Source organism: Prunus mume, linkage group LG8 (genome assembly GCF_029339155.1).
Source record: "Prunus mume cultivar Tortuosa linkage group LG8, ASM2933915v1, whole genome shotgun sequence".
In the NCBI taxonomy this organism is placed as follows: Eukaryota; Viridiplantae; Streptophyta; class Magnoliopsida; order Rosales; family Rosaceae; genus Prunus; species Prunus mume.
In genome coordinates, this window is record NC_142705.1 from 3639939 (window position 1) to 3666081 (window position 26143).

The following is a 26143-nucleotide window of genomic DNA, read 5'->3' on the forward strand; positions in this document are numbered from 1 at the left end:
TTTTATGTGGCTGGAAAGTGGGAGGGAGTCCTTTTATTTGATTCTGGCTAGCTTGCGATAAGCTCGAGTCCAAGTAATTCAACATCAATGGACCAATTATGGGGAGATTTTGGAAAAACATAAAAGGAAGAGAAATTTTGTAAAAGAAGTTAAAATAGACAAAATTGCTCTTATTTATTTTTTAATTTCTAAGGAATATTTTACATTTGTATGTTTTTAATTTGAAAATTAAGAGGTTTTTCTGTCTTTTTTGACAAAGCTTTAGCTTTTTCCAAAAGTGAAAGTTTTTTCGTGACTAAAACCTAAATTTACTTTATCGTCTAACCTGTCAAAGACAAGTACAATTTTCACTATATTATCCCATAGTGATGATGGGAAAAATTATACCTCCCTCCCTCCCCAAATTATTAACGATGTAATGGAATCGAACTCCTAATCTAACTTAATTTCAATATCGTACGACATGTCTTGTAATTCATCTCAATTATTGTACTGAGAAGTTTAATAAAACTTACTAGCAAGCTAGCTAGGGACATAAAAGAAGTACGTACTCTTTGCATACCATATGATTTATTAGGGATTGCAATGCAAATAGTGGTTGCAGTTTGCTTAACAAAATGAGCATCCATCTGCATCAGAATTACAAATTGATTGGGTATTGATCTGTCACACGTGCACTTAAATTCGAAAGTTGACCTGTGATTATCTAAGGAATTGATTGGGTATCCCAAAACCCAGCTTAAGCATTTGGTGTGCTCGTTCATACCTGCAATTTCCATGTTACCCACATTTTTTTTATTTAAATTAAGATTTTAATCTCCCAAAGAATGTTGCAGAGTTGGAGAGGGTGATAATGCTCACACTAACAATCAGTAAATAGATAGATTAATGTAGCTTCCAATTAGGGACTTCATCACTAACTTCGACGTAATTAATAGTGAATAGAATATACTGTTTCCATTAAACACATACTTAATTTGCTTTATAAGTCAAATCACTCAACTAATCATTCTTGATTATTATTAATTAATTCTATATATGATCATCGTACATAGATTTGTGTGTATCGTGATTCACATTAAACCAGAGTTAGCACTTAGCAATAGCAAAGATGGGTAATTAATAATATCCCGTGGTACATGCTTCCATGAAACCTTCGTATGCGCTCAAAATTTGACCATGCATGTGTCCCTTGATTTTATTATTCAACATGCAGTCACTCACTACATGATAATTAACTTTGTTATAAACGCAAATTAATATTGACCCTCAAACTTTACTTATATCACATTTAAAGTCTTGGTCAACCGATGTATGCATCTTACGAAACATCTTATGTTTGAAAATGTCAGTTAGGTCAGACTTTTACACTTAAATTCGAGTTCTCATTTTCGTAAATTAGGTTAGGTTAAAGTAATGTAAACTATCGATTGTGTACTTGTACAAGTAGTGATCAAACTTAATAAGGAGGTAGACGTATCTGTGGCCCATATACATCACGAACCCATGACAAGTCCTGCATGTACTTAAAACACACATGATGGACATTCACCCATCCAGATACTTCCACATATAAATATAAATATTATATAAATTCGAAATTGTTTATATTATTAGGCTTTCATTTATTTACATATGTATAGCTGGTGTGATGAATCCAATGCATGCATCCTTTTGACGGTGGTTGGGATGATTTGATGGTACATATATTCTGGGCACCATATCTTTCGAAAAGGCACCCCTCCCTGATACTGTCATACATAATATTACATATATATCTATTTCAAATATATTTGAATGTTTTCTTTTTCTTTTTCAATCCCATGCCCTTTCGTCAAGTCTTGTTTGTATTGACAATTTGCAACGAACCAATCGGATTTTGGGGCCTATCATATCATGTCGGAGTCGGACAACAATGTTCCAGAGAACTCTCCCACCCAGTTTTAATGGAATGTTGGCATCACTCTCTCTCTTTTCCTAACTAAATTTTGAGTAGTGTGTTCGCCCATCAAGGTCCATAATTCGTGTGATTAACTTAAATTGATCAATATTGATCGCAATCATAAAACAGTTTATGGCACATGATTAACTTAAATTGTATCGTTCTTTATTTGAATATTTTTAAATTGGTTTATGGCAAGTGATTAATCAACTGAAATCAATATTAATCGCAATTATTAAGGTCTAGACCTCTATGATTGCGTCTCCAACCAATCACCATGCAATTGCATATTATTTAATGAGATATCCAAATTATTAGGTAGTTTTTTTTTTTTAGAGAAACTTGACGGAACGAGGGAAATTTTATTAATAAAACGAAGAATTACAACAGGAATGACAACACACCTAACCCCGACTCAACAAATCACATAATAAGATGTCCTAAATAAGATCAGAGGACACCGCGAATCAAATAAAACTGTCTACATTATGTAGACTACATCCAACAATTCAGCATGCAACTAAATTATTAAGTAGTTCATAGGTCCTGATCCTTTAGTACAATTAAATTAATTAGCTCTTTTGGTCCCCCATTTTTTGGGGACCTCAAGGTTTATGTCACATTGACTTCACGGCTGCTTGTCAATTTTATCTATGCATGTCTTTTTTCTTTTTCTTTTTTGTCCCAATCAATCCAAGTTTATTCAAAATCCAAAAATGGTAAGGAAATAAACAAAGAACACAAGAGCTTAAAAGACTAAATACCGGAGCAAAGTACCACAAACACAACATTTAGGACAGATTCTTTAAGAAGTACTTCTACGCATAAGCGCTTTTATTATAACAATCTTGAATTTTCATAAAAATTTTAGGAAGCACTCTCAAGTGCTTTTTTAAGAGAAGCACATAGCAGGTCCTTCCAAAAAACGCTTTTATGACCCATAAAACACTTCTAAATTTTTCTGTCAAACATTATCATAAAACACTTTTAACATTTCCAAAAACACTCCCAAACAAGCCTTTAGACTAAAACCAACACACAACCTAATATAACAATATTCCCCATTACAAAATCAAAACACAAAACCACCCTCATATAAAAGTACCATGTCTTTGAAAAAGCTACTCTTTATTAATTAGCTTATTTTAATTATCTTATGGGAATATTTAAAAAGATCCATTATCTGACATGTGTCATCCCGTAATTAGGTCTGATGGTTTACGTGTTTGATGTGCAACTCTCCACTGAAGCTGCAGACAAAGCTAAGCTATTAATTAGAGCGATGGATGCAGGCTACTTGTCGAGGCCGACGGATAGCAACATGTACCATGATTGTGTTTGTACTCAAAGTCAAGTTATAAGGTGACATTCCTTGATCGTATTATGCTTAGATGGACTCGCATCTAGAATCTAGAGGAAGAAAGCTTTATCGGTTGTCAATCGATTATATTTAACATGACATTGGAACAAAATACCTACGTAGAATGCCCGATACTTTTATATGCTTTCACGTCATTCAATATAATATGCATGTTTATTTAGTTGTATATAAAGATGTAATTATGATGCACTTAAGCCTTGTTTGTGGTAAACTAAATCAGATATTTGCTCTAATGATTAGTGTATTATGTGTCAATATTTTTGTCCATTAGACTTTTGCCGACGATGTGTCACGCTGCATGCCATCATTTAGAGCAACCTTTTCAAGATTATAATATATTATTAGTTACATGGGCAAAATTAGTATGGTATGATATGAGTGATCACGACAATGAGAGGAAACAAAAAGAGAGCATGAGGAATATAATCGAGTGGCATCTTATAATAATAATAGTAATCCAAAATCAGATATAATTACCTCTGCTTAGTTGTCATATTTCTGTAGATCTTTGCTTGTGACTTAGCTGTCTTTCCAGTCGAATTAAACCAGCAAATGAAGGAAAATGCAACACGAGTGCATGATGAGATCAATCAAGAAGATATAAAGGTTAGAATTTGAGTTTGATCGCTCTTTCTCTTCTCTTTCTAGTTTCTAATCAACCGAACAAAAAACAAAAAGCTCATAAGATCATCAGATGATGGGCTTGTTAGTTTGATGATTACCTCGTATATTTTGATACTAAACTAATTAACTACGTCTCGTTGGTCCCATGATCGATGCTGCACTTGGGCACTTCTTCCTTCTCAATGTCTTGTCGTTGCGAACCTTTGGCCCACCTCAATTTGGACTGAAACATCAAAATCCTGTTTCCAAGTTAGCTTAATCATTAGCTTCTAATAAGTTTTACTGTAAAATTAACCCCAAAATGGTAACTACTATAGGATGATAACGCTGTCTTCCCACATCATTGTGGGTTAATTTGACTTTCACATCCATCTTTCTGTTTGTCATAGTAATACAGTGGACTTAAAACATGAGCATTCAACTAAAAACTAGCAAGTAACGAGTGAAGAGGACCAAAATCTTTTAAACTTTAGATTTTTATCTCTTACATGAAGTATTCTCGATGTGACTTGAGGATGGAGGAGGAGAAACACTGCCTAAAACACTCTTGACATCACGACGAGATCAAGATCAAGTATGATCCACCAAAAAGAGAATGATATATACACTCCGTGACATGTAAATATTTCTCTAGAGAAGATGGTGCATTTAGAAATTTGGTTTTGAATGGTAGTTTAGAAGTAGTGCAGCATATTTACAAGTGGCAACCATTGGCTGTGTTTGTGGAATCCAATGATGTCAATTGACATGAACGCATGGCACGTATACGACATGTCAATATATAGAAGTCAGATAAGCATATCGACAAAGAAGTAAAAGAGACCCAACTAGCGGCTCACATGGTATATTGTATTGACACGTATTAGTATATATGTGTTTGACCCCTTAAAAAAAATGTACATGTAGAAGAGGTATTATAAGTAGACTTAGACGCATTCTCTCTTTGTGTTTGGTCATAAATTAAGCAACGACTCGTGCACGATGACATTATGCACCGTCGGCATAGCAGCCATGTTGGGTGGACTGTGGTGGTGGTGGTCCTGTGGTGGGTGCGTGACACAGCCAATCCGTTGATGCCGAAGGTGGTGCAAATTAGTACAGTTATATAATTTTAATGAATTAAAATTAAAGTAGTCAGAAACTGGCCCGTTAACAACGACTGTCGGCATTCCCAAAGTCCCTGAACGAGTGAACGTGCACATCTCTGTTTGTCATTTGGACCAGTCAAAGCTCCATCCCTGCCTTAACATTTCACCGGGACTTTTCAGTTCTGATTTCCCACCTTCCCTCATGGCCACCTGAGCCTGAAAGCGAGACTGTCTTGACTCTTGGGCAATAAGAGCGAAGTACTGTTCTGTCTGTTGCGGATTGCACCGTCACTTGGCATTTGTTACAACATCCTCTGGTGGCCCGGGCGGCTCCTACGCAAGAGTCAATGAGATGAAAATGGTCAATGGATCCTTCGGATGCACTAACGGGTCCCACTTCATCCTTTAGTTTGTTTCGATTATTTTCTTTTACAGCTTTGTCGTCGAAGATAGCAGCTGTCAGAAAATAATTACCGAAAGTATGGCTTCTTTCAGCTGAGCCGAGCGAGGAGGGCCAAACCAAAGGCAGTGACAAATTGACAAAGAAACATTAAAAGGAGCAGCTTTTCGGATTCGTATGGTTTTTTGGCGTTTTGGCCTTTTGGGGTGCACCAAATCCCATCTTTTTTATCTGTCCTTTTTTATTTATTGAGTGGGGTATTGGGCCTGCAAATGGTATTATTATGACTTATGACTTATGGGCTTTGGTGGATGAATATGTGTGCCCATTTTAGTCACCTATACACCAACGTAACACGTTTTACTTGAGGGCATAATTACTTGCCGAAAATCTTAATCATTTTTTGTATTATTTGATTCCTGGTCACAAAACTTGATGATATTGTTAGTGGAAATCGGAAAAAATGTGGGACCAATGTAGGGATGTGAGAGAGCATTCACTACTAAATCACAAGTTATCGATTGAAAAACTATATAACATCACGCATTCATGGGCGGAACTACATACAAAGCTACGCTGAGCTATAGCCCATGTAGCTTTTTGAATAAATTTTTTAAAACCTATTGTAGCTCATGTAAGGTTTTTGAAGAAAAATAAAATTAAACCCATCAACTTACTGTTTCATTTGTGGTTAGGGACCTTGTTTTGTGGTCTTTTTGGTGTTTTTCCTAGTATTCATATAAAGATATCTTTTTAGACAACAAAATAAGTAAATAAACTCAATAATAGGGAAATATTATTTTTCTAAAGTCTGTTTTGTGGTCTACTTGGCGGTTTCCTCATTGTTCTTGTGTTAACCTTTTGTTGCATTTAATTTGTATTTGTTATATGTTAAATCTATTGGAAATTAGTTCATAGGGCCATGAAATAGTGTGGTTTATATAATTTAATACATACTTTTATTTCAAGAAAATATATAGGAAATTGTAAGTTGAAAAAATAGCATTAGAATTTAAGCTCAAAATTTTCACTAGCCTACTTGTTAAAAAATTCCTAATTCCGCCTTTACATGCGTAGGAGAATTTCTTATGTTCGTAATTGGAACTATAATAATGAGGACGAAGACCATGACGAAGTTACGTAATAGTAGAAAGTGAGACACAATAATGAAAGATGCAAAGCACCGCCCTTTGTTTACTTTTTGGCGTAGACATGTCTATCAAATTTTCTTTTATTATTTTTCTCTTGCTGTCCTTACTGAATAACCAGGCAATGATGAGAAAACATACTGATGAAGGAAAGAAAAAGGAAGATCTCTGCCTTTTTATTTATTTATATAATGTATATGATATGTATCTTGGTTGAATAGAAAGGCAATATGTCTGGTCGAGGAATTAAAAATGTGGGAAATGTTTCTCTATTATCATCCATTGGTAGTACGAAAGGTCAGGTCCACAACAAATAGATCATACCAAATCAATCTTGTTTCCTAATGGAAAAATGATGCTGACAGCGTAACAAAATGTTCCATTGGTCAGGCTACTTGCTTGGTGGTGGCGGTAGCCATCTTCGATAGCAAAGTTAAATTTGAGACTTACAACTCTGTGCCAAAAGGAAGAGAGAAACAAAATGTGAGTGGACACTTGCTAAAAAAATCAATGTCTTTGGTGACAAAAGGAGTGATCATTTTTCTTTCTTTTACGCGATCATAACATATCATATCATAATTGTTTTTTAATATACTAAATTATATAATAATAATGATATGCATCAACAATTGATAATCGTCCCCGAAACGAAGAGAGCGGAGCACACTTCTAAATTGCTTTTTCATTGTGGAACGAGACTTGTGAACTTTTTTCACTGGTTGGGATGGGTGCAACCACCTTCTGAAAAGTGAAAAAGGAGGGGAGGGGGGCAGGCAGATGCTTCCTCTTTTCTTCTGGGCTGGGCTCTAAAGGTGGTGATGGGTTGACCCACCTACCATGGCGATAAATGGACCCAATAGCTTTTGTTTTTTAATTTTTTCTAAATTATTGTAATTATTTTTTGGGTCAAGATTTCTAAATTATTGTCTAGGAAGGATAAAAAGATCAAAGCTACGTACAAGATTCTGCCGACTACATACATACAGGTTACATGAACCAATAGGAGTCTGCCGACCTACATACAGATTCCGATGAAAACTACGTGGCAGGAGCCGTCATATCAATGCAGTCACATCTTGCTGACCTTTATTGGGTGGATAACCGGTCGCGTTCAAAGTTTGACCTTGGCTGTAACCACACGTGGCAGTAAAAAGTGGGGCGGTGTTGTGCCCTTACGGTGAGGAGCAGCGTAGGGACCTCAGGATTTGCGGCGTCGACAGTCGCACGCTGGAAGCAATTCAACGCTCAACTCCACGTGTGGTCTAAACTCTTCTTCCCCCACCAACTGTTCGATAAAATGCGCCCAAATCAAACAATAATCACATCAACAATATTTCCCAAATCTGGTCTCTACGAATATCAGATCATGAAGCATCCATGTGAAGTTAAGAAATTCCGTGCAATCGAGCTCACATGCACATGGAGCTTGGCATTCTTCGTTTCCATGTCCCATAAGAAAAGACCCCTTTGAACAATGTCTGATAGTCTCATCATGGTTGGCCTATCTTCATTAATCTAAAATACAAAAGTTAAAAGTAACTTCTGTCTAAATCTTTTTTAAAAAGTATTTCTTAGTCTCACTCCCTCGTTGGGCCAAAGCCAAATAAATAAGTTGGATGCAGGTTCAATTTGGGTGATTAGGTTAATTTTGAGATAAGTGATGCCAAGAATACTGTGCGAGTGATTGTCGGCTGTTGATACAAGTGATTTCATAACAAATCAATTACTAAGAGCTACTTATGCTTACATAGGCGACCGTTGCTAACAACCTCTTTCCGGATATGCAAGGTTAGGTGTTGCTCCTACTATTAAGGTTGCCTGCTTTAGTATGGCAGGTTGGGCCTTGCCATAAGGCAACTTTTAATGATTTTCTGACTAAGTCATTTTATAGTAAGGGCTTTATATATGGCCCTTATGTGAGACCATATCTCTTAATTGTTAGATTAAATTGATTAGCCGTTGGATCAAATTGGTTAGCATGATCCAACGGTTAAGAGATAGGGCATCACCTAAGGGCCATATATAAAGCCCTCACTATAGAATGACTCCAGCTCTTTGTTCTTCTCCTACAGGTATGGGCTCTTGTGCAAATTGGGCTCAACGGCACTTAGAATTAGATCAACTGGATCTTGGCCCTATTTAGTTAGGCTTCAGTGCAGAGCCTACCAGGAAAGAAACATCCATCCCTGCCAGATATGGACATATGATCCACATTAAGTTCTATACTTTCGTTCTGCCAGAGCCTTTTTATTACCAGCTGTTCTTGCAGGAGCAATGCCCATCAATAAAATGATGAAATCTTTTCGAATCTCTTAAGATTATGAGCCGTCCAGTAGCTTGAGACACAAGCTTCATAAACTCATGGCAATCACCACAAACACGAATGTTCTTTATAATTCTTATTGGTATCCTTCCATGAGGTTTTTTGGTTAAACCAAATGCAAGAGCAAGTTTCTCACTGTGATAACAGATGGACTCAAATTTCTCCTCCTCCCCAACATCATGAAGAACCAGTTTTGTGTCAGGAGTAAACCCAGTTCCCTGCAGTTTCCTAATCAATGTGTTCAGCTCTTCATATATTTCTTTTGCTTCAGGATGAATTCTATCTTCTGATGCAAATTTGTGAACCTCGTTATCAATCTCAATCCAACTGTAAGCAGCAAACTTCTTAACATTCCTGTCCTTCATGAGAGACCTCATGTATGCCACATCTTTCCATCTTCCACAAGTAGCATACATGTTGGAAAGCATGATGTAAGGTCCAGCACTGAGTGGCTCCAATTCAAAGAGATGTCTAGCTGCCATCTCCCCGTGTTCGATATCGCCTGTCATTGCGCAAACAGATAGAAGAGTGGACCAAATCAAGCTATTCGGTTCATGGGGCATACTTCTGATAAGATCTGCTGCTTTGTTTATGTAACCTGAATGACCAAGGAGACAGACCATACAGGCATAATGATCCATAGTGGGTTCCATACCACTTCGTTCACTAATTGAATCAAAATATTTCTGTCCTCGTTCAATCAAATTAGCATGGACACAAGCTGATAAAACACCTATGAAAGTAACATTATTTGGAACTATGTTTTCTTGTAACATGTTCTCATAGAGGGCCAAGGCCTCTAGATCTTTCCCATTTTGTGCATAACCTGTAATCATCGCGTTCCAAGAAACCACATTCCGAAATGGCATTAGTGTGAAAACCACCCAAGCATCTGCAGTAACTCCACATTTGCAATACATATCAACAAGCGCACTAGACACGAGCAATTGATCAGCAACTCCCATATGAACTGCTTTTCCATGAACAACCTGGCCATAATACAAAGATGATAATTTGGCGCACAAACTAACTACGCTCGAGATGGTAAAACTATCAGGTCTGACATTTTCCAATAGCATCTCACCAAACAATATCAGAGCATCCTCTTCTCTGCCATTCTGTGCATAACCAACTATCATTGTTGTCCAACAAATCTTATCCTTCTCCCTAATCTCATCAAATACCTTCCTTGCTTCGACTATATTGCCGCTCTGAAAGTAAGCACGGAGAATATTTGACACCGTAACCTGGTCAGGCTTCAACCCTGACGATTGCATTTCATGAAACAAATCAATGCATTTCTCAGGCTGCCCATTTTTCAAGTAGCCGGAAATTATCAAGTTCCAAGACACCGCATTCTTGCCAGCCAACCAGTCAAACAACCAACGAGCCCGATCAATGTCACCACATTTGGCATACATATCGATCAACGCATTCCAAAGAAAAACATTCCCTTCCATATTACCTACAACTACTCTCCCATGAATTTGCTTCCCAAGCCTAAAACCTAGCAACCTGGTGCACGCATTTAACACGCTCACAAATGTATGCTCTGACGGCTCAAACCCTTCCTCTTGCATTTTAACAAAAACCTCAAACGCCTTGCCCCAACACCCATTTGCCGTCGCACCAGCAATCACGGTATTGTAGGAGACCAAATCGCGAGAAGGCATCTGATCGAAGATTGTCCCCAACTCCTCAACAGACCCAGATTTTGCATAAGCAGAAAGCATGGCGTTCCATGAGTAAACGTCTTTCTTGGGCATTTTGTCAAACAGGTCTCGAGCGTCACCAAGGTTCCCGGATTTGGCATAGAGCTGAAGGATCCTATTATGGAGGAAAGTCTTGGTGGGCTGAAACAAGTGAAGGTCCATGTGAGATTGCAGTCTCTTTGCTTGGGAAACATCGTCGGCTCGTACGCATTCGAGCACAAGCCGCGTGTAGGTCTCAGCGGTGGCGCAGCCGCGAGAGTACAACAAGTCTACGGCGTCGCGAAGCTGACGCCTAGCTTTCATATTTCCCGTTTGATTTTTTTTTTTTTTGGGGTGGAATTTCCCGTTTGAATTTGAATGACAGTTTTCCGTTATATGGGCCTCGGCCTTGCCCACGTCTCAAACTACGTGGCGGCAAAAATCGGATAAAAAAAGAGTAGAGGACCCACACAGATGAAAGTGAAGCTACTTTAGGTTCATGCCTTTGGGCCCGAAGAGGCCCTTGTCTTCAGGCCCATTTTCCAACTCCCAAACAAGAAATGAGCCCAGAACTTGATGAAACGACGACGTCTTGTCATATTATAACCTTGCGCCGGCTCTGAATCGTCGTCTAGGGCGCTGAATGGTGTTCTGTTTTCGTTGATCGCATGGAAAAAGCCCTGTTAAACTCTGCGGTAATTCTTATTGATCATATTTTGCGAAATTAATTTTCAATAGTTTTTGTGGTCCTAGATTATCTGCGCTTCGATTTTGTATTCCCTAATTGCTAGGTTTGGTTCATATACTTCAATCTGATTGTTAAATTATTTAGAAATTTAATTCAATGGTGTTGAATTGTGGATATTAGAATTGGATAAGCATAGTAATTTTGTTTGGTTCCTGTAATTTACGGTTCATGTTTGGAAGAAAAACTAAAGTAGAACACTTTGGTTCTTGCTGTGTTTGGTTTGGTCCTATAGAAGGATAGAAAAAATAAGTTGGGAATGTTGGTCCTGTGAACAACAAAAAATTAGCAAAGTATCAGTCCTTTAATTTTGAAAATTGGGAATGTTGTTCCCAATTTCAAGATTTGGATCACCTTTTTTCAATTTCATTAGCATGATCATGTAGTTATTGATAGTTTTCAGATGACCTCTGGGATCTGGTATGGATAATGTAGTTTCAAAATGTTTGATGAAACCAACAAGTGATTCCTAGGATAGTTTTCAGATGGCATCTGGGCTCTGTTGTATATGGTTTCTTTCCTTGACTTGGTGAAGGTCTATTTGGCATCACCATATCAGCATAACTGCTGTAAAAAAAAAAAAACTTTGAAGAACACAAACGCTAGCTTGCAGCTGAGAAAACGTAAATTTAAGTTCTGCACATGTTTTATCCTTTGCATCTTGAGGCTTTTCTTACTATGTTTGCTTGATTCATGCGATGCAAATGAGCTGCCATACGTGGATCGTTTTCATTTTGTACCTTCATAACAATCTGCCTCTGTGTTTTTCATCTCATTCTTTGTTAATGTGTATCGGTTACTCGTTTGTTGTATTCGGTACATTATGGTGTGCTTCTGAGGATCATTTCTATGCCCATTGCGATTTATGACATTAGTCTGCGTTTGATGACTCGATGTTTGATTTCACCACACTGGTTTTCTTGTGTAGTTGGAATGTTTCAGATTGCTCTGGAGCCACCATGGTGCATTCTTGTTTTATTGCTGTTTTCTGAGGTGGAAATCTGCTTGAAGCAAAGTTTTTCATATCTTTACGTTATCTTTCATAAAAATAAAACATGAGGAAAAAACAATATTTTGAGCAAAAAATTTGACAATGTATATCAATATGGACCATATGAGAAATGGTTTTCTTTTCCAAACAAGCGGAGAAACTTAAAATTGAGTTTCTGAATGAACGAACGCTGCCAGAATGGTAGAAGGGGATGATTTTATTTTTTGTCAACTTTTAGCGGCGGTTTTCCGGTTTGTTGATAAAACAATTATTTTCGGCGGTTAGCGACGAAATAAAACGTCTCTAAAGATGGTTAACCAAATTGAGACCCTAAAGTCGTCACTAAAGGCCTGGAAAACGCCGCCAAATGTCACAAAATATGGAAAATCGTCATTTAAACAAAATAAAGCTACTTTTCTGCTGAATTAAGTGTTTCTCCTTCTGTATTTGGATGTTGATTTAATTTCCTGCCCTTCAAATACTACAGGCAATCTATTAAACCAAGTAGAATATACTTTATTTATCATTTGTTCAATATTAATTTATATCTACAATTGGGACGGAGCATTGTTCTTCTAAGTTATAAAGTAACTTGTAAACCTTGATATCCTGCAAGTAATATGATTGATTTTATGTTCATATACTTAAGACTCGACTATTTCTTAATTCCTTAGCTATGCTAAGTTCTAAAGACTTGAGTTTAGTCTTGAAGCCATTGTCTTCTGGAGGAGGAAATTCAGCTGGGCTCCGACAACGCGTAATCAACGCCGTCACTGTTCGTCCACATGACCACTTATTTATTGGTTGACAAGTGATGGCAATGTCTTAACAAATACAATCACACAAACAAATACTAATACATTGATATGAAAAAGAAGGTCGTTCTTCTATTGACGTGCAACAGTGTTCCAAATGGAAAAAAATGCTCCCATTGCCAATACGATAAAGCCAGGCAAATGCCAGTGCAGGCCTGCCTCAGACTCAGAGTCAGAGAGATGGCATTCACTTTCAGAGTTGGACTTGTCCCTTGTGGGAGCAATATTTAAGATAGCATACAAGTTTGATTGTTTACTAATTTCGTATAATAATAATGAGGGTCGGGAAATTATGCATAAAACCCGTTAGAAATAAATTTATTTTTATCCTGTGTAAATATTTCCTCTATATTTTTTAGCTTTTTTTTACTCCACTTTTGAAGTTTTGGTAGATTTGAAGCAGTGCTTGTGAGATCAGCAGAGCAATTCATTTGACCCGTGACCTCCCAACTAACAAGCAAATTGGTGTCAATCCATAAGGTTGAAGAGTTAAATAGAAAAGGCGTTGGTAGGTTATATTCCATTTTCTTTGCTTCATAAGTGAGATATCATATGGGAATTAGGTGGGTTGGAATTGGATGGAAAGGGACATTAAAAGCATTCACCTTTGTTGGCTGAACTAACCTAACTATAGAGCAGCATGCATCATCATCAAAGCAGACCAGACGTTCATTTCTGCACTTTTGTTTTTGTTTTTAAAATTTTTTCTTTCCTGGTTGCCTCCATTTTGGTCAGGGATAGGACAATTACCAGACTTATTTTAAGCTTTGCAAGGACAATAAACCTAATAAACTAGAACAACCTGGAAGTTTGGAAGTGGTAACAGGTTAGGGAAACAACATGGTACCACCCAGTGGCATGTCCCCAATCTTGGGTTTCTGTGGGCTCAACTTTAAACATAAACTATCAAGAAAAAAAGGGTCGTCCAAAGTGACTGTTATTTCTTTCCCTTTTTTTTGGCTGGCTTGGATAAAGAAGCAAATTTGGAGAAATATAAAAAGCAATATAAAGTTCCAAGTAAGAGGCTTCTTGTTGTACAAAATCGATTAAATTAATGAAGGCATTGGAAGCCAAGCAAGGTAGCAAACGGATAAGAAGAAGGATGAAATGGATGGTAACAAAGAGACCCATCGTCATGTTCATGATTCATTAATTTTATATTGTTTATACACACCAGAAAGAAAGAAAACGTCTTTTTCATCCATCTCAGATTCTCTGAAAAAAAAAAAAAACATGAAAACACAAGAAAAACAAGTAAATTCCAATTCCTACGCGCCCAGACTCTTTGACTCAGTGTGCCTTCTCCTGCTTAAAACAAGTTGGAAAATCCCATACAAGTCTGGCATACATATATTAAGACCAAATCTAACTCCCTCCATTCAGTTGTTAATGTTTTTGTTTTCAAAGACTTGAGCTTTTTTCTCTCCTTCCAAAAGAAGTAGAGATCACACCGATCACCCAGCCAACCCTCCTTCTTCCCCTTTCATAATTCAATTCAAAATCAAACCCATTAAAACTCTCTCTCTCTCTCTCTCTCTCTCTCTCTGTGTATGTGTGCGTGAAATTCAGTACCTTTTTCGATGTCACTCTACACCATCATGGCTTCCTTCAAAGTCAAGCAAGAATAACAGAAAACGAAGGCCCTACAGAGCAGGACCATCACTAACCCACAAAGCCTTTTCCTTTCCCCCATACGCGCAAACCCAAAATGGCTCAGATTCTCAGAGACAGAGTATTTGGAAATTCAAAGAGACACAGCCAACGCCATAATCCAATCCAAACCACCATGCCCGTATACCCAGTTGAAGACCTCCCCAACCCATTTGGCGAACTGGGTCCGAACCTCTCCGACTCGGAGCTCCGAGAAACCGTCTACGAGATCTTAGTCGGAGCCTGCCGGAGCTCTGGAGCCAAACCGCTTACTTACATCCCGCAGTCCGAGAAGACCGACCGGACTACTCTGACTTCGTTGCCATCATCGCTTCAGAGGTCGACGTCATCGGCGGCTAGCCGGGTCAAGAAGGCTCTGGGTTTGAAGCAAACGGCATCGTCTAGGAGGAGACTCGGTGATGGTGATTCAGTGAATCAGGGGAAGACTAAGCGGTCTGGGACGGTTTGGGAGCTTATGAGGGTTCAGATGAGGGTTTCGGAGCAGACTGATACCAGGGTCAGGAGAGCCCTTTTAAGGGTTGCTGCTGGTCAGGTTTGTGAATTGTGATGTGAAACACTCTGTTTTTTTAATTGTGCTGCTGGTTTGTATTTTATGGATGCTGCTTGTGCTTGGTTTCTCAGAAAATAATAGAATAGGAAGGAAATTGAAGTTCTGAATGATAGGGAAGTCAGCTTTTGAGGGGTAGCAGAAATTAAAGAGGAAATGAATTGTAAATGTTTATTGATTACTATTCTGATGTTTAGTGGTGAAGGAATCAAATTTTGGTTTTATTTCTTTGATCACTTCTTAATCATTGTGAATTTTGGCATTTCTAGACATGTTTATTTCTTAGTTAGTTATGCCTGGATTATGTTTACTGTTTCTCAAAGTATCAAGTTTTGTTAGCCTGAATAGAGGACAAGGATATGAGTTGAATGCGTGGTTTTTGGCTGTTTGTGTTTTCTAAATCAAGCTTAGTGAATTGTTGGTCTTTGTTTCTTTGTATTAGCTTGGAAAGCGTATAGAGTGCATGGTTTTGCCGCTTGAGCTACTACAGCAGTTCAAGTCTTCAGATTTTCCCAGTCAGCAAGAATATGAAGCCTGGCAGAGGAGAAATTTGAAGGTTCTTGAAGCAGGGCTTCTTTTATATCCTTCTTTGCCTTTAGATAAGAAAGACACTGCTCCTCAACAGCTCCAGAAGATTATTCGTGGGGCCTTAGAGAAACCCATAGAAACTGGAAAGCACAATGAGTCGATGCAAGTTCTCCGCAGTGTTGTTATGTCTCTTGCTTGCAGATCATTTGATGGTTCTGTTTCTGACACATGCCACTGGGCAGATGGATTTCCATTGAACCTTAGGCTCTACCAAATGCTCCTAGAATCATGTTTTGACCCGAATGAAGAAACGTCTGTTATTGAAGAACTTGATGAGGTTTTAGACCTCATAAAGAAGACCTGGCCAGTCCTCGGAATAAACCAAATTCTGCATAATCTTTGTTTCTCATGGGTTTTATTTCATCGTTATATTACAACTGGTCAAGTGGATAATGACCTGCTGTTTGCATCCAGTAACCTGTTAGAGGAAGTTGAACAAGATGCCAGTGGCACAAAAGATCCATCTTATTTGAAGATCTTAAGTTCAACATTGAGTTCAATATTGGGTTGGGCTGAGAAAAGGCTTCTTGCCTACCGTGATATTTTCCACAGTGGCAATATTGAATCAATGCAAAACGTTCTCTCCCTGGGGTTATTGTCAGCAAAAATATTGATAGAAGATATTTCTCACGAGTACCGTAGGAAGAGGAAAGGAGTTAATGTGGCTCATGACAGGGTTGATGCTTACATAAGATCATCAATGCGCTCTGCTTTTGCACAGGCAAGTTCCCATATTATTTTTTTGCTGTGATTAATGAAGAGGCCGTAAATAATGTGTTTTGTGCTAGGAAATATTCTGTTTATGTCTGTTGCTTATAGAGGATTTGTTGGAAAATCAAGGTGGTGAACTTTACCTATATAAATTTTAATAATTTTTGTTCCCAGTTCATACTTATATATTACCAACCTGGCTTTCTGTTTTGGCTATAAAATGTACTTATCAAGTTTTGAATGTTGTATTAAGGCAGAAACTGGAAAAGTTAGGTTCCAGCAAGCGTTTGTCAAAGAGCCAAAACAATCTTATTCCTGGCCTTTCTGCTCTTGCACAAGATGTTAGTGAACTGGCTTTTAGTGAGAAGGGGATATTTGGTCCAGTATTGAAGAGATGGCACCCTTTTGCAACAGGCGTTGCTGTGGCCACACTGCATTCTTGTTATGGAAATGAGCTGAAGCAATTTGTGACGGGTATTAGTGAGTTGACTCCAGATACCATACAAGTGCTGAGAGCTGCTGACAAATTGGAGAAGGATCTTGTGCAGATTGCCGTTGAAGATTCAGTGGATAGTGAGGATGGTGGGAAATCCATCATAAGGGAGATGCCTCCTTATGAGGCCGAAGCTGTAATTGCCAATCTGGTAAAGGCTTGGATAAGGACAAGAGTGGACAGGCTGAAGGAATGGGTTGACAGAAATCTGCAACAAGAGGTACATATTTTCTGTTTCAACAAACAAAGGGTTAATGATCAACAGATACAAGTGTCTGTGCTTGCAGTTTCTAATGCAGAGGTCACTAGACTTAAGTGGACAAAGTCATAGTTTTGACCAAGGCCATTTAGTTCTTATGAAAGAAAATATGAAAATTCAAATCCACTTTTCTAACGTGAAACTTATTCCTTCACTAGTTTCATGATCTGACTTGTTAACTTTCTTTCTACAGGTATGGAATCCAAGGGCAAACAAAGAGCGATTTGCTCCTTCTGCCATTGAAGTTTTACGCATTATAGATGAAACATTGGAAGCATTCTTTATGTTGCCAATGCCTATACATCCTGTCTTGGTTCCAGAACTGATGACTGGCCTTGACGGATGTCTTCAACACTATATCTCAAAGGCCAAGTCTGGCTGTGGTATGTACATTTCATAGCTAGCACTGGTGTGGTGAATTTTTTAAGTTTTCAATCTCCAAAATGACCACCAATTCTCCTTTGTTATCTGTGCAGGGACCAGAAGTACTTTCATTCCCACTTTACCTGCTTTGACCAGATGTTCAGCTGGATCAAAATTTCATGGTGTATTCAAGAAGAAGGAAAGGTCACATATAAGTCAGAGAAGGAAATCTCAGGTTGGAACTACAAATGGGGACAGCTCCTTTGGAATTCCACAACTTTGTGTTCGCATTAATACTTTGCAGCTTATTCGAATGGAGTTGGGAGTTTTTGAGAAAAGGATAATGGCCCATCTAGGGAACTCTGAATCCACTCAAGGGGACAATATTGCAAATGGAACAGGCAAAATGTTTGAGCTTTCAGCATCTGCTTCTGTAGAAGGGATCCAACAACTTTGTGAAGCAACAGCATACAAGGTCATTTTCCATGACCTAAGTCATGTTCTTTGGGATGGCTTGTATGTTGTGGATGTTTCGTCGTCTAGAATTGAGCTATTTCTTCAGGAACTTGAGCAATATTTGGAGATTATTTCATCAACAGTGCACGACAGAGTTAGAACGCGTGTAATTACTGATGTGATGAAAGCTTCTTTCGATGGGTTCTTGTTGGTTTTGCTAGCTGGAGGCCCTTCTCGCACTTTTACACAAAAAGATTCTGACATAATAGAGGAGGATTTTAAGTTTCTGACCGATTTATTCTGGTCGAATGGGGATGGATTGCCCGCAGATTTGATAGATAAGTTATCATCCACAGTTAAAGGCATCCTTCCTCTGTACCGTGCTGACACCATTACCCTTATTGAACAGTTCAAACGTGCGACTCTGGATGGCTCTCCTGCTAAATCCCGGATGCCAATGCCTCCAACTTCAGGTCAGTGGAACTCCAATGAACCAAACACACTTCTGCGTGTCTTGTGTTGTCGAAATGACGAGACCGCAGCAAAGTTTCTTAAGAAGACTTATAACTTGCCTAAGAAGCTGTAACAACCTTTGGTTTGTGAAAGATTCATTTACGAAGGATAGACAGCATCATCCATCACAAAGCTCTGATATCATGTTTTTGACTAAACAGCTGTTTAATTTGAGGGTAGAACATTGACATGTATAGTATATTTATCGGTCCGCATTCTTCTTGTTCAGAGCTTTCATCGGTCTGAGTAAGGAACTTCAAGGGAGCAGAGGATTAATAAGGCTTTATAGTGCTCAAGGGTTGAGCAAATATTTATTTATTTATTACTATTCTTTCTCGGATTTATCGAGTGTGTTGAGGTGGGTCGGCATCTCCGTTTATTTAATCGTACTATATTGGCGGCACCGGCACAGCATAACGGACAAACTGCAAGATGCAAAGAAAACCATAACAATATCTTTTCAGGGTGTAGGGGGTGGTTGTGGGTGAGTGATATGGGTTGTTTTTGGGAGAAATCTTAGCGGATTTTGTTGTATTTTGGACGTGTACAGCGAGGGGTTCTTTTCTTCTTTTCTGCGTGTACGTTAATATTTCATATTTGGAACAAATTTTTATTTTCCTATGCCACAAAGACAGGTAAGGTGTTTTTTCAAGCTTAAATGGTTAAGGGCGTTTACCCCTGAATGTCCGACCTAATATAGAGTGGACAATTCTGGTTTTGAGTAATTTGTTTTTTATTGAAGAATTAGGATTTCTTAGGTTATAAGGTATATACGCATATATACGAGTATTCTTCTTCACCAAATTGAAACGTGAAACCTAAATAATCCTTTAAATTATTTGGAGAAAAAGCGAAGTTACAACTCTAGCTGTTCTAGGTTGGAGGTTCTCGCATAATAACACCATTCAATCATGGCGCCAGGGTCAGTTCAAATATTGCAGAGCATTCTTTCACCTAAACAGTGTATTAAAAAGATTATACTGCAAAAGAGTATACAAGACAAAGATCATATCAGAAGCGACTACAAAATCTTTGACTGATCGTCATTCGCATTTCGTAAGAAATAATCAACTAAAACTATGCTTCCTCGCTCAATCCACTCCCTGGAGGCCCTCGCATTCCTTCGTATATTATATCAAATTACAGATAACTGACCACACATCTCTCCCTACTTCCAACACTTAATAAATCACTTTCAGTGCCAAGGATTCTTTCGTGTGCTACTTCTTTTTGTGCTGCTACTTGATGAGCTTGATTTCTGCCAAGAAAAAAACCCGTTTACCACAACAGTATTTCCTCAGTCTACAGAATATTGAGGAAGAGTGAGATTATACGTACCGATTTTGACTTCTTTGTCTTTCCGCGGATCCGGTTCCTTGGTGGTTTTAGTTTGTAAATCCGAACCATCCAATGGTGGGTTGTGAATACCTAAATTACAGAAATATATTGTGAAAGGTATAATAATATGTTCCATAGCTTCCACATATCTGAAACTAAAAGTTTGGATCATCTGACCTCTTCAAAATGGGTGAGTTTGAAATATTTCTTTCCAATTTCTGTTCGCCTCACCCTATCAAAGCCCTTACCATCGGTGTCCACAAACCTGTAGGTAAAAGAAGACAAGATACACAATTTTACTCACAGCCAGAGCACCCCAAAAAAAAAAGATTAAAAAAAAGAAGAAAAACTTTGAAAATAAGCAAACAACTTTATGCAAATGCAGACCTGTAATAAGAGAGTTTGTACATGAGAGAATTGAGCATGGTGGGGGTGGCCTGAGAGTCAATCCGATACTGCCCATCCCTCTTTAGACAGGAAAACAAGGAAAAACATGGTAATGACACAACATTAACACTATTATAACAAGAAAACTTTCACATCCAGTTAGTTAGCCCAAAAACGGGAAATGAAAAAAATGAAAGAAATCAGGGAAGGAAATAACTAACCAAGTAATCGGGTTCCTTGATATGAGGGAATACACCCCCTCCGATACGGACCATCCACAGGAACTTATTAATATCATCACTGGGGTAGCCAACAAGACCTGATAAGTGAGATTATTAATCAGAATAAGGCTTTACTTTCTTTCGTAAGAAGATCTGATCATGCCAAAGGGAGCCAACCTCCAAAAACAACAAGAACATATTTTACGTCCAACGAGTTAAAAATTTCCCAAGCCGCCTTTTCCGGAGAAGACATGGCAGTACCGACAGTTGCAATATGTGTGTTGTTCCATGTATTATTGTCAACAATGACAGTGCGGTTAGCCATGGCAGTAGTTTGGTACCCATAATCCCACCAAGATGCAACCTGCAAGTAGTTTATAGCATAAAGGAATATTTGTTAATATCTTCATTTGGCAAAGGACGCAGTTTTAGTCTGTCAAAAATTAAATTGAGTTGATATAATATAGGGAAAAACAAAAGGTGAAGAACTCACTTTATCATCCACCTCAGTGTTGTGGCTTAACCATGCATAAGCCTCTCTAAAATCATCAAAAACATGGAGACCATCATTTGAATAAGATGTTAGAACAATAGATGGGGCAGAATAAGCTTCAGCTGCTGCCCAGACACAATGAACCTACAAAACAATGATAACTCAACTTCAGCGGCCATCTTTTTATCAAGCAAAATGAAATTAGAGGAAATGGAAGGACAAAGTCTCTTCTGAATATGGACATGATAACCTCTTTTTGAAATTGACTGCATGGCTTCCTGTTTTAAATAAGTTTTCACTAAGAGGAGACGCATATTTAGTTTCCACAGGTCCTCTATTAACTTGATTATCCATCCATTCACATTGTTAAAGTTGATTAGAAGTATATACTTGCCCTTCAAATTGATTAAGGTTCAAAGGATGTATAAGTTCAAGCACCATAACATACACGTGCATACAGAACTCATGTATATCAGAATCAGAACTGAGATGTGGAGCAAAACATAGAAAATAGGGAAAGAAGAAAATTTATATACCACATAGAAGGCTCCAAGCAACACAAGTAGAAAAATAGCAAGAACAGATCCCTCAAATGGTAAAACCAGAAGTCTCTTTTCAATTTGAGATTTAATGGAAGGCTTTTCAACTGGTTCCTTTTCCTTCTTCCTGTTCTTTCTTGAGGGTCTCTCCTTCAATGTGTCTCCACTTTTATCTGTCTTTGGCACTTCAGTCTGCGGTACAGGGCTCTCAGAACTGGTATCCCTAGCCTTAACGGTCAAAAAGACAAAATTAATCCCTCAATAATCTATAAAAAGGCTGGACAGATGTAAAACAATGGAAAGAAATACGCTTACATCAACTTCAGAAAATCCTGGTAAACCAGGTAACTGAAACTTGATTGATCGTGTGAAAACATCAAAAGCTTCAGAGAGAGCAATCCCAGACATGATGCAGGCTGCTGGAGCAAGTACTAGCATAAGCCGCACCTGTGATATTAGTGAAAAACAATATTAAAATGGATTAACATAAAAGCTGGAAGAAAGGCAAATTAAACTTAGCTATGCCAATAATAGTTTTTACCATGACTCCAGAGAAATATACTGAAGTTACAATGTAAAGGATCACAAAAGAGCTTGCATCTGATAAGGGTGAAAAGCAAGCCTACCAACAGATATAAACAATAAAAACAGTGGTTAGGAACATGGAAAAATAGGAAATAAAAAACAAAATACAGTAACTCAGGAAATAAAAAGCAAACCATGGTTGAAGGAATCTTACAATAATGCCAGCTGGAACCAAGAATGCCAACACATTAATGTCCATGAAGTAAGAGGGCCAAGTAGGAGGTTGATGCTCACTAACACTAGCAATAATCGGTATGTACTTGCTTGCATAAGTTCTGAAATCAAAAAACAAACATATAAACATATAAAAGTTCGTTTATTTCTCAGCTAGGCAGAACAAATATATCAAGTAATTCAAGAGAAGTTAAAGAATGCAAACAAGTCAAATGGTTTCCAACATCTCAGAGTTGGGAAGCAGCTGGTGTTGGGGAGGCAGAATGGGGGTGCCATTCTAAACGAGCAATACTATAGACAACCAAAAAAAATTCCAAATTTTAGATCCTAAGTTATGTGACAGTGATTTATTTATTCATATTTGGTCCCATTTACATTTTCATGTGAAACCCATTAATTTTAGTGAATAAGATATTCCCAATAAATTTTTCTAAATTACTTTGGTATCCAAAATTCGGGATCTATTTTGGTGCTTGTAGTATTGTGCAATGTGCAGTCTAAAAGAATTAGCTTGTCACATTAGGTCCTCTAGATAACATTATTGGACCAACGCCAGAAATTTGGACAATTTAGGCACCAGGTGCTCCAAATTCAGTTGTAACCATAATGGAAATGTCTGTTTTTGGTCATGTTAGTTCAATCAGAAAACCAAAGGTTGTCAAACAAAGAAGAGACATAAGAACTGAATTATGTACTTACGGATCAAGTAGACTAAGGCTTCGCCCACTCCATCCCTTTGTTGGGCTTGAAGCCACCAAAGCTACAAGTACTGCTATCACAGCAATACATACTATCCTGAAAAATAAGTAACATGGGAGGCATAGAGATCAATTGTGTGTTCAAGGTGAGAGATCCTTAATACAGTTAGAAAACAGAACAGGTGAAACATACAGGCCAATGGATAGAACAAGCGTAACAGCCACTTTGAACATTTTTGGAGAGAGAATCCCTTTGATATAGTACACAAAAGCGACCACATGTATAATAATAAAAACCTGCAACAAAAAACAATGTTGTCAGGCATATAAAAGTAACATGAGACAATTAAGTTGATGAGAAAATAAAGTTGGGAAATGCTCACCAAGAAGGATGCAAAATGTTCTGATGTCATGACAGCATTAAATCCAACTACCGGCACCAAAGCAGCTAACAATGTTCCCAACACAACCTGCATTAGAAAAGTTGAGATTTTAACACGAACCAAGAAATGCCATTGAAGAAGTGCAAGAATGTCAATATGCATTCTTCAATTTGTTTTCAATCACGGATAGCTTCATAAGTAATGCAGATACTTACAAGAGGAGCATATGCAATGTATAGACGAGAAGAGTAGCGACCCGTTACAATGCAGAGAAGCACATGCATTGGAATAAGGTTAATAATAAATGTGTAGCCTCCCCAAGAGCAAACCTGAAAGGATGAAACAAAATGAAAGTGGAAATAAGAATATATAAGGTTACAAGGGCACAAGCAACATTAGTACATATACTTACCATGTAAAAGTATGCTATGGCATTAAGAGTTGCATAAAAGAGGGATCCTGTATTCAGTGTCTGCATATAACGCATAATGTAGTCAGAAAATATTGACGCACATTATAGAGAACTCCTGTATTATATGTCAATGGTATAACCATGGGCAAAAGAAAATATTCAGAAGGTGATACTATTCAACGGTCAACAGAATCAGATCATTCTTTGAAAACAACCATGTTCTGAGATGTTAATGAAACACCCCAAAAGAATGAAATAAAGTTGTCTTTTCCCAAATCTAACCTTTATATAAAGATAGAAAGTGAAGATCAAAGCAAAAATAGCGACGGCTTCATTGTCATAGCTTCCAGCCACTGAGCGAGAAATATAAGATGGGACCTACAAACAAAAACAAAAAAAGGGCACAGATAAACCTTTGTGTTTACCACTTCCATATGTTGTAGAGTTAAAAGTACCCGCTCTGTAACTTACCATGGCTATAAGAGCTGCAGCTGTTAGTCCAGCACCAGCACCCTTAACTTCCTGAAGAAAGAGGCAACTGAACATCATCAACATATTGGAGGCCAATAACTAAAATGTAGAAAATAATTAAGGCTGAATACAAACCCGAGTCAGAAGGTAAGTTGCCCATGATGTGAAAGCAGAGAATATAGGCGCAGTAAATACACAAATAGTTTCCACAGAAAGAGGAATGTTTAATGAATTCAACAACCTGATAAGAGAGCAATATCAAAATCAACAACATCAAACTCAGTAGTTAAAAATCAAAAGAAAAAAATATTCTAACATTTCAATTATAAATTGCAATACTCACCACCATAGGGTTCCTGCTGTCAAGGTCAATCCAGGGTAAACAGTTCCACCAATCACACGACCAAGAGGATACCTTATAATGTCAGTTTAAGAAATATTAACTTTATATTGCTGAATTATGTAAACCACTGAAAAAAAATCAAAACAAGAACCCTGCCATGAGGTTTGATAAGCCACAAAAAGTAGAAATTACCAGGTTCGATCATCAAACCAGTTCCAAAAATCGTATATTCCATTCTTGGTCAGAAACTGAAACCAACAAACAAGGATGTCATCTTGTATATAGCTTCCCATCATCGTAATATAAGATGAATCGATGCATACTCTGATCATAAATTTCAAATTTCCAAATACATTTAACCCAACAGCAATGGCATGAGATTGAGTTAGAATTATACTATCTAAGTGCAAGACAAGTGAAAACCAATCTAAAATGAGACAAAGAAACCAAACCTGAGTGACTCTGTAATTGAAATAAGGATCAAACTCGTGAATTACACTCTCGTATTTTATGACCTGTAGATCAATACACAAAGCAACATTAAAGTGAGTACTAACACACAGTTTCAGTCCTTTTGATTGCTGAGAAATGTAATTATGAATGATAATTCAATGTTATGAAAATTAGAACTAAAAAATTTACAGAATAAAGTCAAACTTATTACAGAAACACCATTTGGTTCGGTAGAGTTATAAGTTATAACAGAAAATATGGAAGTCTAAATTTGAATAAAATGTATCTATATGCACATGAGTGTATATATATATATATATATATATATACATGTAACTTTGATTAGTTATGCATTTTCCTGAATTATCAAGGCTGCCAAGCGACCAACACTGGGTTTTGAGATTAAAAAACGATTGGATCTAGAAAATTGAAGAAATTATATTGATCGTAGAGCTCACAGAGAAGAGACGGATCGAAAATGCGAGAACACCGATCAGGATGAGGATGAAGAAGGAGAGGACATTTCCAAAAGCATGCCTCAAGGATGTGCCATTGGAGGTCTCCGAGGCCGCCATTGACGGCCAAATCGATCTCCGAGCTTTCGAAAGAGAGAGAAAGATGGAGGAGACTGAGGTCTGATGAAGGGTTTTGCGGGCAGTGACTACGAAGTGGGAGAGAAGACTTTGTAACACTATACACGAAGAGAGAGAGTGAGACAAGTTGAGTTTTTGGAACTACAAAACTACCACCGAAATGTCCACGGAATCACGTAAATGCCCTTCTACATTTATACGTGGCTTTTTGTTTATAGTTGCAAGGAGCAAACCTCGTGATTGGTTTCGCGCTACGCAAACTGTCACGTGGCGTGATATGATACGAGGAGGCGGGCCTAACGGT

The 26143-nt window shown here is 37.8% G+C and overlaps 2 protein-coding genes, 1 long non-coding RNA gene and 1 pseudogene across 4 annotated transcripts; 2 read left to right on the forward strand and 2 right to left on the reverse strand.

The window, feature by feature from the left end:
* Positions 1–8272: 8272 nt before the first annotated feature.
* LOC103340844 (pentatricopeptide repeat-containing protein At5g04780, mitochondrial pseudogene) lies at positions 8273–10970 on the reverse strand (annotated as a pseudogene). Its single transcript, XR_016122983.1, has one exon. The product of XR_016122983.1 is annotated as a pentatricopeptide repeat-containing protein At5g04780, mitochondrial pseudogene (transcript).
* A 182-nt stretch (positions 10971–11152) lies between these two features.
* LOC103340843 (uncharacterized) lies at positions 11153–12551 on the forward strand. The gene is made up of 2 exons (XR_514741.3): positions 11153–11292; positions 12271–12551. It is a non-coding gene; the product is annotated as an uncharacterized LOC103340843 (long non-coding RNA).
* A 1911-nt stretch (positions 12552–14462) lies between these two features.
* On the forward strand, positions 14463–19474 carry LOC103340842 (protein unc-13 homolog). Its single transcript, XM_008244297.3, has 5 exons — positions 14463–15351; positions 15809–16675; positions 16923–17378; positions 17611–17800; positions 17894–19474. The coding sequence occupies exons 1-5, from the start codon at positions 14857–14859 to the stop codon at positions 18820–18822; spliced, it is 2937 nt and encodes a 978-aa protein (XP_008242519.2). The 5' UTR covers positions 14463–14856; the 3' UTR covers positions 18823–19474.
* Positions 19475–19697: 223 nt separating this feature from the next.
* On the reverse strand, positions 19698–25992 carry STT3A (staurosporin and temperature sensitive 3-like A). Its single transcript, XM_008244296.3, has 23 exons — positions 25705–25992; positions 25246–25308; positions 24986–25041; positions 24794–24865; positions 24586–24691; positions 24451–24501; positions 24262–24357; positions 23980–24039; positions 23783–23896; positions 23568–23654; positions 23378–23481; positions 23186–23281; positions 22467–22587; positions 22269–22349; positions 22043–22174; positions 21725–21955; positions 21189–21332; positions 20873–21059; positions 20696–20793; positions 20475–20554; positions 20265–20352; positions 20088–20177; positions 19698–20007 (listed from the first exon to the last, which is right to left on the reverse strand). The coding sequence occupies exons 1-23, from the start codon at positions 25819–25821 to the stop codon at positions 19945–19947; spliced, it is 2337 nt and encodes a 778-aa protein (XP_008242518.2). The 5' UTR covers positions 25822–25992; the 3' UTR covers positions 19698–19944.
* Positions 25993–26143: the final 151 nt, after the last annotated feature.

What these genes read in the sequence shown, in the direction of transcription:
- LOC103340842 (XM_008244297.3), top strand. Translation starts at nt 14,857, where the DNA reads ATGGCTCAGATTCTCAGAGACAGAGTATTTGGAAATTCAAAGAGACAC. An exon ending in TGCGCTCTGCTTTTGCACAG is followed by an intron (nt 16,676 to 16,922) that starts GCAAGTTCCCAT and finishes GTATTAAGGCAG; the next exon opens with AAACTGGAAAAGTTAGGTTC. An exon ending in ACAGAAATCTGCAACAAGAG is followed by an intron (nt 17,379 to 17,610) that starts GTACATATTTTC and finishes TTCTTTCTACAG; the next exon opens with GTATGGAATCCAAGGGCAAA.
- STT3A (XM_008244296.3), bottom strand. Translation starts at nt 25,821, where the DNA reads ATGGCGGCCTCGGAGACCTCCAATGGCACATCCTTGAGGCATGCTTTT. An exon ending in AACATTTTGCATCCTTCTTG is followed by an intron (nt 23,482 to 23,567) that starts GTGAGCATTTCC and finishes TTTTTGTTGCAG; the next exon opens with GTTTTTATTATTATACATGT. An exon ending in AACTCACCCATTTTGAAGAG is followed by an intron (nt 20,178 to 20,264) that starts GTCAGATGATCC and finishes TCTGTAATTTAG; the next exon opens with GTATTCACAACCCACCATTG.